This window comes from Hyaena hyaena, unplaced genomic scaffold (genome assembly GCF_003009895.1).
Source record: "Hyaena hyaena isolate Hyena2069 unplaced genomic scaffold, ASM300989v1 scaffold_12, whole genome shotgun sequence".
NCBI classification, from domain to species: domain Eukaryota; kingdom Metazoa; phylum Chordata; class Mammalia; order Carnivora; family Hyaenidae; genus Hyaena; species Hyaena hyaena.
Window position 1 is genome coordinate 5,881,800 of NW_024080644.1, and position 12,029 is coordinate 5,893,828.

General features: G+C 41.2%; 1 protein-coding gene across 1 annotated transcript; it reads right to left on the reverse strand.

Moving 5' to 3' along the window:
* Positions 1 to 553: 553 nt before the first annotated feature.
* Positions 554 to 1,118, reverse strand: LOC120248324 (histone H2A-Bbd type 1-like). The gene has a single exon (XM_039256630.1). It carries the CDS (start codon positions 1,028 to 1,030, stop codon positions 674 to 676), a length of 357 nt encoding a protein of 118 aa, XP_039112561.1. The 5' UTR covers positions 1,031 to 1,118; the 3' UTR covers positions 554 to 673.
* Between the last annotated feature and the right edge of the window lie 10,911 nt (positions 1,119 to 12,029).

The window sequence follows — 12,029 nt, forward strand, 5'->3', positions numbered from 1 at the left end:
AATCCCTACCTCAAGTCCTTTTTTGGAATGAGGTGGGGTCCAAGGGAATCAAATCAACCTGAGCATAGTTCCTCTTACGTGCACCTCTTCATGGTTTCCCCATCACTCAATCTTCAGGTGACGCCCCTGTCCCATTAAGTTCATGTCAGCTGCTATGCCGCCCTGTCCACCCACCCCCACTGCCCATCACACCTCCTGACTTCTACACGTTCCCGTCCCCAATAAAGCCTTTGGCACCTCAGTCGTGGTCTTCAGCCCCCGTCCTCTTTCTGGGAATTCAACATGCCTGGGAGAGCCACCCCCACTCCGCCAACCTCCTGGCCTCACAGGCCTGGACTCGCTCAGAGCCAGTGAGGGAGTCTCTTCCCCATAAGCACCTACTCCCTCAGGGCCACTCCCCACACTGTCCCCAGAGAAACTGCTCCCTGAAACGCCCGAGTCCAGCATCCAGCATCCCACACCGACCGCCCCATCCTCCCTCCACTCCCCCTGGGAGATCTCCTCCCGGATGTCAGACAGACACCTCCAACGCAGAATGACAGAAACAGGCCAGTTGGAAGCATGGCACTGGATTCAGATCCTTTAATTGCATGTGCTGACAGAAGGCCAGGCCTCCCTCATCTATGGGCAGCTTTGGAGTCTAGAGGAGGGGGCTAGCTCGGGGATCCAGGCCTCAGCACTCCTTAACTTGGGGCGTCTGATGGACCCGAGAGGAAGTGTTCCCCTCAAGGAGGTAGCTGAGGTGCTGGTTGCTGTCCAGTGCCCTCTGCAGGTGTTCTGGGGTGATGCGCATCTTGTGGTTACTGAGAGCCTCCTTGCCCGCGATATCCAGGATGTTGGCCATCAGGTACTCAGGAACGCCAGCCAGGAAGACTGGTGTGGATGGGCTCAGGTGCTGGGCATGGCAACTCTCTCGCAGGAGCCGCTCCACTAGGCTGACTGGGAACTGCAGCTCGGCTCTCCCGGAGTGGGAGAGAGCACACTTCCGACGTCTGTAAGAGTAGCAGCGGCCTCGCCTCCCAGACATCATGTTCTTCACTGGGTTCTGTCCCGCTGGCCTGGGTGCATCAGGACACCAGTGCTGCCTTCTACCAAGTGTGCCCCTCACCCCTCAGGGAGCTGCCTATATGACAGCTCAGACATTGTGATGTCAGTAGTGTCACCGTGCCCTGTTCAGGACTGGCCTAGAAACATCTAAGACAGAAACCTGGTCTCCCTGTTTATTGGACCCTCTTTATGAGGAAACTTTAACATTCTACTTGACTGTAGTATTGTAGCAAAAGATGTGTTTCAGTGAAAAGTTTTTCCTTGGCTATAGGACACCATTCCAGGTATTCTAGCTTTATATTGTTTTTTCTTCTAACTCTCTTACGTCCGTTTTTAAGTTGTAGGTCAGTGACAGACATATACAACCTCTAGGTCAGGCTCAACTGATCCCCCTCTCACAGTAATCAAACCAATTTGCTTCCATTTGTACATTCCTCTCACTATTCCGGATCAATATTCCTGTTTTTGTTCTTTGGATTCTCTTGTGAACTAGTATTGATATCTGCCAATTTGCTCATATGACAAAATATTTTTAACATCTGTTCATATTTGTATGAGTGCCATGATTTTATACTTCTTCCATAATTATCTTTAACTGATTTTGGGAGAAACACCCGAATGTACAACTGTTCCACCTAGCAGAGCCAAGCAAACTTCAATGACAGAGAAGTGGACCACAAGAACATGCCCAGGCATGACTTTTCTTGGCTCTTCAGTGTGATCCCAGTACACCAATCACTACATTGTTAACTCTTTTTATAATTTGTTTTCCTCTCTTCTTGTTTAGTGTTTGTTTTGTTTTCGGTTCATTTTCAGCCAGTAAGTTATTCTCTGCTATGGACAGCCATGGTTGGGATTTTGGGTTTTTGTTTTCTTTTGGTTTATTTTTTTGGTAAGGTAAAGCCCACGTAACATAAAAGTCACTATTCTGTCCATCCATTTTTAAGTGTACAATTCAGTGTTCTGTTTTGTTTTGCTTTGTTTTTAAGTAGGCTCCACACCTAGCGTGGGGCCCAAAGAAGGGCTTGAACTCACAACCCTGAGATCATGTCTGCAGAGATTAAGATTCGGATGCTTAGGGGAGCCTGGGTAGCTTAGTCGGTTGGGTGTCTGACTTCAGCTCAGGTCATGATCTCACAGTCCATGGGTTTGAGCCCCGCATTGAGCTCTGTGCTGACAGCTCAGAACCTGGAGCCTGCTTCAGATTCTGTCTTCCTCTCTCTCTGTACCTCCCCTGTTTGTATTCTGTCTCTCTCCCTCTCAAAAATAAACAAACATTAAAAACTTTTTTTAAAAAAAGGATTCGGATGTTTAACCGACTGAGCCACCCAGGCGATCCTCAATTCAGTGTACTTTTCATATATTTACAATGCTGTGACACTATCACTTCCAATTCCAGAACAGTTACATAATCCCCAAAAGAAATTCCATACCCATTTAAGCAGTAACTCCTTATTCCTCACTCCCTACCAGCCCCTGGCAAACAATCTACTTTCTGTCTACATTGGTTTCCCTAATCTAGACATTTATATAAGCGGGCTCATACGAGACATTCTGTATCTGGCTTCTTTCGCTTAGCATGTTTTCAAGGTTTGTCCACATTATAGTATGTATCAATACTTCATTTATTTTTATGGCTGCAAAATAATTCATTGTATGCATAGACCACATTTTGTTTATCCATTTAACAGTTGACAGACATTTGGGCTGTTGCCAACATTGTGGCTATTATAAATAATTCTGCTACAAGAATTTGCGTACAAGATTTTATCTTAACATATGGCTTCAATTTTCTTGTGTATATACCTAAAAGTGCAATTGTTTGGTCATGTGGTAACAATTCGTATTTATGGTTCCATCATCTGGAGATCTTCCTAAATAGAATGATGGTTTGTAGAGATCTTGTCCCCACTGGGTGAGAGACAACAGAGAATCTGGTTTATCAGTCTTTTTGTTTGTCTATTTTTAGTGCAAATCAATGCAGAATTTCATGCCCTCTGGGAGCGGAACAAGTACTTGATATCTGTACCAGGAGGTTTACTGTTTCTGTGTTTGTACTTGACCCACGGTTGAAACTGTAGAATTGAGGCTATAAGCTTTATTTTGCTGTGCCTGTACATCTATGTCTCTATAATACAGAAATGACCTTATCTCTGACTATGTGAGTATATAAAGTTTTCCTACCTCCACATCTCGGAAATTAAAAAGGTTCTGTTCTGATTGGCATATCTAGATGAAGAATTGCTTACATAAGTTGAATATTCCTAAAATACCCTAAAAATAACGAAATTAAATTTCTGACCCTTTAAAGGTACTTGATTTAAAAAAAAAAAATCCTTGAAGAAACTGACTCAAATATATTTCAGGGATTTAAATTCAAAGTAAGTCAGAGAAAGACACATACCATATGATTTCATTCATATGTAGAATTTAAGAAACAAAAAAATGAGCAAGGGGGAGAGAGAGAGAAGCCAAGAAACAGACTCTTAACTATAGAGAACTAATGGTTACCAAAGAGGAGGTAGGTGGGGGGATGGGTGAAATAGGTGATGAGGATTAAGGGGTGCACTTGATGAGCACTGTGTGATGCATCCAAGTGTTGAATCACAATACTGTACACCAAAAACTAATATAACACTGTGTATTCACTCTCCTGGAATTAAAATTTAAAAACTTTTAAGAATTTAAATTAAAAGAATTTTAAAAAATATAATTTCAATTTTTGGTGAAAAGGATTACTTTAATCTTTCGTGTTTAATAAAAATATGTCTTCTCTGCTTTATCAGTGTCAAGTACAATATAAACACACTTTTTTCTACTCGGGTATGTTTCTCCTAAACTTATATAGGTTTACTGATTAAAGAAAGCATTACTTCTAGTTATTAACATTATAAAAATACAGATTTATTTTTAACAAAATTGAACCATTATTCCAACCCTCTTTCATTACCACAGTAATAGGGTTTTGCACCCTAAAGAAAGTTCAAGACAAGATAAAGAGAAACACAAAATCTGTGTTAAAATTTTGCCAAATCTGTCTCCATTTTGATAGGTTTATTCATAAGATTATAAAACTAAGCTTGTGGTTCCTTTAGAATCAAGTATTATAGTAATACAAACCTAGAATTTGGTTCTCTCTCTAAAAGTGACAGTTTCCTTGAAGGACTTCTCTGCTCTTAGTAAAATGTTATGAAGGTTCACTCTTCATCCTATATATTAATTTGTTCAAATAGCAGAGGTTTCCTTTTTAAATAAGTTTTTAATGTTTCATTTATTTTTGAGAGAAAGAGAGAGAGGGAGAACAAGTGGGGGAGGGGCATACAGAAGGAGACAGAGAACCCAAGGTAGGCTCCCCACTGACAGCACAGAGCCCCATGCAGGGCTTGGACTCATGCACCGGTGAGATCTGAGCTAAAGTCAGATGCCTAACTGACTGAGCCACTCAGTCACCCCAAATTGCAGAGAGTTCTTATCTCACCAAAATAATATTGTGATTTTATTGCTAATATACATGTTTTCAATTATTCTCCTTTATTTTAATAAACAAATACCCTACATTTCTACAGTGTTAAGGGTTTATTTAAATGTTGGGTTTATTAAATATTATAGTATCACTTTTATTAATATGTTGCCTTGATACAACTATTTATATTCACCCAGGTGCCTACTGGTGACTCCTCAAGGCAGGCTTTGCCTTCCATTCATGCACTTCCTGTTGACTTCTGCCTTAGGTGGGATACTTCTTTCACTCTTGATGTTCCTGATAGATTCTTTTCTAGACTGAGAATCAAACACTCATGCATCTCCTCCTTCCTTTCCTCTATGCACTTTCTATCTAGTCATCCCCTAGCCTGCCTTTACACATCACCTCCTTCCAGATCCCTCCTACATCACCTTCATCCAAAATTCAGTCACCAGTGGCCATGTCCAACCTACTTTGGCTGCACCCCTGGACTAGGCTAGCTTAACCCTGTACCCAAGAACATCTTGCCAAGCCCTCCACCAGGCTGGCTGCATCCTGCACCAATGCACCACCTACCATGTCCTCTTTGCAGCTTATACACTCTTGACCTGAACCTCCTGTGAAATACTCTTCTAACCTGAATATTTCTTCCAACCATGCAGCACCCCCCATATCCTATAGACTGCCTGCACCCTCTGTACGTATACCTACTGTGAGGCCTCGCCTAGGATGGATGCACCTTTCACCTATGTACTTCTTGTTGGAACTCTCTTAGGCTGATTGCACCAATGTGTGCATTACAGCTGAATCCTCCTTTAGACTGAATTTTTCCCTCATCCATTTACTTCCTGTCAGAAAATACATTAAGCTGGCTGCAACATATGTCTATGCACCTCCTGTCATATCCCTACCCACGTCCCACCACAACTGGTGAAATCCTCCAACCATACATTCAACACCAAGTCCTCTGTCTTATCTATTCAGGCTGCTATAATAAAATACAACAAGGTAGCTTATAAATAACAGAAATTCACTGTTCACAGTCATGGAGGCTGGAAATCCAGTATCATGGCACTGGCATGGTCAGATGAGGGCTCTTTTCTGGGTCACAGACTTCTCACTGTGTGCTCACAAGGCAGAAGGGCAAGGGATCCCTCTGAAGCTCCATTTATAAGGCACTAATTCCATTCATGAGGGCTCCACTCTCATGACTTAAATACCTCTCAAAGGCCCCACCTAATAATCATTGCATTGGGATTTCAAGATGTACATTTTGAAGGACACAAACATTCAGACCATAGCATCCTCACCTAGTCTGGATACATTCTACCCCAGGAACCCCGGCTGGGTCTTCTCTGAGGCAGAATATTCCCTCTTTGCATGTCTCTATCACTGTCTTCTACAATCCTGAATGCCCTCTTCACCTAAGTCCTCCATTCCAGATATATCCTAGGTTGGCTATACTAATCTTGCACTTTCTGCAACATTCCATGAATAGGTTGTTTGTGCTCTCCTCTCAAATACTTTCTGCTGAGTCCTACCCTAATCTGGCTGCATACTCCACCTCCTGCCAAGTCCTTCCCAAGGCTGGATGAGCTCTATACCCATGCATTTCCTTCCAGGTGTACCCCTAGATGGGCTGCACCCCACACCAATACACCCCCAACATATGCTTCCCTATGATTGCTATCCCTTTCATTCATGCGCCACCTGCCACGAACCCTCTCACGCTGGATGTTCCCTCCGTCTAGGCATATCCTGCCAAATCCTCACGTACGGTGGCTGCTCATTCCAACAATATACTACCTGAAATATCCTCTCCTAGACTGGATGCTGTATCTACTCATGTATCTCCTACTCTAACCTCCATTAGTCTGACTATAATCTCTATCCATGCACCTATTTTAGAATCTTCCCGTAGGCTGCAAACTCTTCTACACACGAACTTCCTGTCACACTGTGCTTAGACTAGCTGTACCCCCTAGTTACACACCTCTTGCTGAATCCTAATTTAGGCAAAATGATCTCCCCACCCATGCTGTTCCTAATTTCTGCTACCCAAAGCTGGATGCTTCCTCCACTCATGCACTTCCTGTTAGAGGCTCATCCATGATGAGCTATAAGCTGGCTATATTCTGCACCCACATACCCTCCGCCATGCCTTCCATAGGCTGGGACCTACCTCCACCCAAGCAACTCCTACCATTTCTTTCCCTAGGCTGCCTATACCTGCTATTCATGCATCTATGGCAGAGTTATCTCCTAAGCTGGTTACTCCCTGCACCATTTACTACTTGATGAATTGTCCTAGAATTCCCATAAACTTCATTTATGCATATCCTTCTAATTTTCCCCTAACTTCGAAGCTCCTGAAACACGGACTTCCTGTCAGCTTATCCCCCAAATCGGCTTCACCTTGCAAGCAAGAGCCTCCCTCAAGGTCCTTCTGGACAAGGCTGATCAAACATCGTACTTGATAGAAGTTCAGCCTAGTCTGACTAAGACAGCTAAGCTCTCAACTTTAGGTGATATTCTCAAACTGTAATTTGTTTTCTCCATCTCAAAGACCACAGGTCTGTCTCATATGCATAAAAACAACACTTCCTGCCTAGATTTTTCTGTTTTTATAATGTTCAAGAAATAGGGAAGTAGTTCTTAGCATACCCTTCCTTTGACAGCCACCTATCCCACAATCTTTGCATACAATAGCTTTCTTATTTGCCCCCACTCTGAAATATTTTTGCCTTAAGTTTTGAGTATCTCTTTACTGCAATAGTCCCTAATAAAACCTTTCATTCCTAATAACTGGGCTTGCTTTTTTTCTTTTTTTAATCTTGACACTATGGTGACATGACTAAGATGGAGTGGTGACTGTCTCGTTAAACCCCACCATCTTCACCCAGTTAATAATGTTAGTCTCCAGAGCCCCTAAAGTCTTTTCATGGCTGGGGAAATTGAGATTCATGGTAAGTCACAATTCCTTATCCTTTGCTCTGACATTTGTCTGTTTTAGCACAGAAAAGATTTAACTTTATTTTCCCCTTACTTTCTTACTGTCCTGTTTCTCTGTCTTCCCTATCAGTGTTTCCGAGTGGGGTTAATGACCCTGACTCTTTAATGGGAAATCACACCTTGGATTTAAGACCAAGGCCTTTAGCACTGGCAAGTGTTCATTTCATTATCTTGGAAAACACTCAACTTCATTGATACCCCTAGACTCCTCTCACACAGGATACAAACTCCAGTTTTACTTCTACCTAAATTTTCCAAAAATAGCAAAATTTTGATAAAGACAATACAGAACTTAAACATTCTCTTTGGGGATCTTGGGTTATCTCCAAACTGGTTCCCTTGCTAGAAGCTCCTTAACTAAGATCTCATCAAAATAATAGTCTCCTTATTTTGTCTAGTATGAAGAGGCAGAAAAGCCCACCTCCAACAATATCTTTTCAGGAACCATTTTTCCTTTAAAGACCATCCTCCTTACCCAAAGTCCTCTAACATCTCTCTCTTTCCATCCTACCTCCTTTCTACTTTCCCCTTTTAAAACCACTTTTGACCTAACCTTTAGCTCCCTTGCATCCTTCATTCTGTCATCCTTCAACTCTCCACCCCTGCCAGACCTTTCCCTTCCCAGTCTTCCCCCCAGATACACAGAGTCACTTGAGTTTCAGGCTTCCTTCTTCCCACTGGGGACTCTCAATGAACTCAAGGAACCCAAGATGAACCAACTGAGACAGGAGTTTTCAAACCCTGGTCTCTCTTTGATATTCATGCCATCATTAAATATTTTCTGGATCGCTGAACAAAGAGGAATTTTCCATTCAGTTCAGGCTATTCCTTGGAACTTGCTGATCAAGGCCTCCTGACCTTACTAACTGGTCAATACCCCTGTGGATCCAGGAGATGCCACCCTTTAGTTTTAAGGGTCTAGGTAAGACACCACAAACAAGATCATTCTGAGGGCATAATTTCTTTTCTTTTCTTTTTGTTTTAAAAATAAAAACCTTTTTCTTAATGTTTATTTATTTATTTTGAGAGAGAAAGATAGAGAACGAGCAGGGGAGTGGCAGACACAGAATCTGAAGCAGGCTCCAGGCTCTGAGCTGTTGGCACAGAGCCTGAAGCGGGGCTCAACCCCACAAAATCATGAGATCATCTGAGCCGAAGTTGGAACTACCCAACTGAGCCACCCAGGTGCCCTGCACAATTTCTTTTCATAAAGCCAAGTACATTAGTGACAATCTTCTTGTCTCTATCCCCTTGTCTTTCACTTCCAAATTTGACTGGTCACAAATATAAGAATTAGACAACAATGAGACAAATCTGTCTCCAACTATAAACATAGCTTAACAATATTTGGAAGGATTTCTTAGATCTCTCTCCAAATGACCATACAGTTCTAGCTTTAGTCACCAGTTTTACTAATGGACTAAAGTTTCTAATAGAAAAATCATATAAAAACATAACATAAACTGTCATACAGATCCCCTCTCTGGATTCATGCTCTAACTCAACAATATAAGAATGCCATGCTTGAAAAATCTGAATCAACAAAACATAACCTCATGGTTCATCAACTTAGACAATTATAAAGAATGAGATCTATTATTTATGGCCCTAATTCCTTTTGGAAACCCTCCACTGACAAAGATATATGAAGATATATTCTTTTAAAATTTTTAATTAAAAAAATTTTTTTTAATTTAATGTTTATTCATTTTTGAGAGACAGAGAGAGACAGAGTATGAGTGGGGGTGAAGCAGAGAGAGAGAAGGAGACACAGAATCTGAAATAGACTCCAGGCTCTGAGCTGTCAGCACAGAGCCTGACGCAGGGTTCGACCTCACCAACTGTGAGATCATGACCTGAGCCAAAGTCAGATGCTCAACCGACTGAGCCACCCAGGTGCCCCAAGTATATTTTTAAATAACCACTAAGTTAGGAATTGTACAGCCTTCAAGCTAAAGGGGAAACAAGACCAGAGCTTTTTCCCAGCAATATCCCTCTGAGGAACCAAGCCAATCACCTTCTGCCAATTCCCAAACTATGACAGATGCTTCCTTCACACATGCACATCCTGATAAATCCTATCCTAAGCTCATTTCTCCATCTAAACCAGCATATCCTACAAGTTCTACTTTAGGCTGGCTGTACTCTGTAGCAATTCATCTTCTATTATGTTTGCCATTATGTTGGCTGCATCCCCCACTCATCAACCTTCTGCCAGTTCCTACCCATTGCCTATCTACACATTACACCCCTAATCACCCTACCATACTCTCTGTTCTGGCTGAATGCTCCACATATGCCTCTTGTTGAGTCTACTCTAGGCTGTGTATTTCCTCTACCAATGCAATTCCTGATGGATATTCCTATACACTCACTGGGTCTTCCATCTATGCACCACCTGGTGTGGCCTCCTCTAGTTTGGATGCTTGCTTCACCCATGTATTCCATGAAGTGTATTCCCATATGCTGTATTCTCTCACCACCCATCAAATCTCTTTAATATGCTCAAATTGCTAAAGAAACCATGGACAAAGACCTAAAGAAAACCAGAAGAATGATGTTTCACCAAACAAATAACAGTGATAATGAGACAGAAATTAGTAAAAGGAACCAAATATAAATTCTAAAGCTGAAAAGAACAATAACTAAAACAACAAATTCACCAGAATAGCTCAATAGTGGGTTTTATTAAGCAGAAGACAAAAAAAAATCAGTGAAATTAAAGATAAATCAATTGAAATTAATAAGTCTGAGAAGAAAAAAGAAAAAAAGAATGAAGACCAATGAACAGAGCCTAAGAGACCTCTGGGATGCCAACTCATATATCATCACATGTATGGAGTTCTAGGAGAATAGGAGTGAAAGAAAAGGGTATAAAGTACATTTGAGAAAATAATGGCTAATAGCTTTCCAAATTTGACAAAAGATATGAATCTACTCTTCCAAAGGTCAACAAATTCAAATAGAATAAAAGCAAAAGAGATCAGTACTGAGGCACATCATAATGAAACTGTCAAAAATCAAAGAAAAAGAGACTATCTTGAAAACAATAAGACTAATCACTTACAAAGAAACTTCAATCAGATTAGCAAAAGCCAATTTCTCAAGACAAATCATAGAGGTAAGAAGGCAGTGAGATACTATATTTCAAGTGCTGAAAAAAAACAACCTTTAACCAAAAACACTATATCTTATAAAACTACTCTTTAAAAATAAAGGAGATTGACATGACTGAAAGGAGAAAGAGACAACAACACACTTATAACACAAGATTTCAATATCTTGCTTTCAGTTACAGATAGAACAATCAGACAGAAGATCAATAAATAAGCAGAGAACTTGAAAAACACTTTAGATCAATGCATCTAACAGACATACAGAAAAGTGTCTACCCAATAATAGCAGAATATATATTCTTCTCAAGTGCACATGAAACATTCTCTAAGACAGACCATATATTAGGCCACTAAACAAGTCTTAACATTTTCTTAACATTTAAGAAAACTGGAAGGTATGAAGTATTTTCTCTGATCACAATGGAATGAAACGAGGTCAACAGCAGAAAGAAAACAGGAAAATACACAAATATGTGGAATTTAAACAATGTACTCTTAAACAACCAATGCATTAAAGAAGAAATCAAAAGAGAATTTATAAAGTATTCAGAGAAAACAAAAAAACTAAAATTTTTAAAAATTTAAAAAAGAAAATATTCAGAGACAAATGAAAATGAACTCACCAAGCTCCACACCCAAAAAATAAACAATCCAGTGAAGAAATGGGCAGAAGATATGAACAGACGCTTCTCCAAAGAGGACATCCAGATGGCCAACAGACACATGAAACGATGCTCAGCATCCCTCCTCATCAGGGAAATACAAATCAAAACCACACTGAGATACCACCTCATGCCAGTCAAAGTGGCTAAAATGAACAAATCAGAGAACTCTAGATGCTAGTGAGGATGTGGAGAAATGGGCACCTTCCTACACTGTTGGTGGAAATGTAAACTGGTGCAGCCCGTCTGGAAAACAGTGGGGAGGTTCCTCAAAAATTTCGCAACAGAACTCCCCTATGACCCAGCAACAGCACTGCTAGGAATTCACCCAAGGGATACAGGAGGGCTGATGCATAGGGGCACATGGACCCCAATGTTCATAGCAGCACTCCCAACAATAGCCAAAACATGGAAATAGCCTAAGTGTCCATCAACGGACGAATGGATTCAGAAGATGTGGTTTATCTATACGATGGAATACTACATGGCAATGAGAAAGAATGAAATCTGGCCATGTGGAGCAACATGGATGGACTTTGAGGGTGTTATGCTGAGTGAAATAAGTCAAGCAGAAAAGGACAGATACCATATGTTTGCATGTATAGGAGGATTAGGAGGAACTTAATGGAGGACCGTGGTGAAGAAGAAGGGGAAAAATAGTGGGGGAGAGGGAGGGAGGCAAACCATGAGAGACTCTTGAAGGCCGAAAACAAACTGAGGGCTGATGGG

Coding starts and splice junctions, on each gene's coding strand:
- LOC120248324 (XM_039256630.1), bottom strand. CDS start 1,030: ATGATGTCTGGGAGGCGAGGCCGCTGCTACTCTTACAGACGTCGGAAG.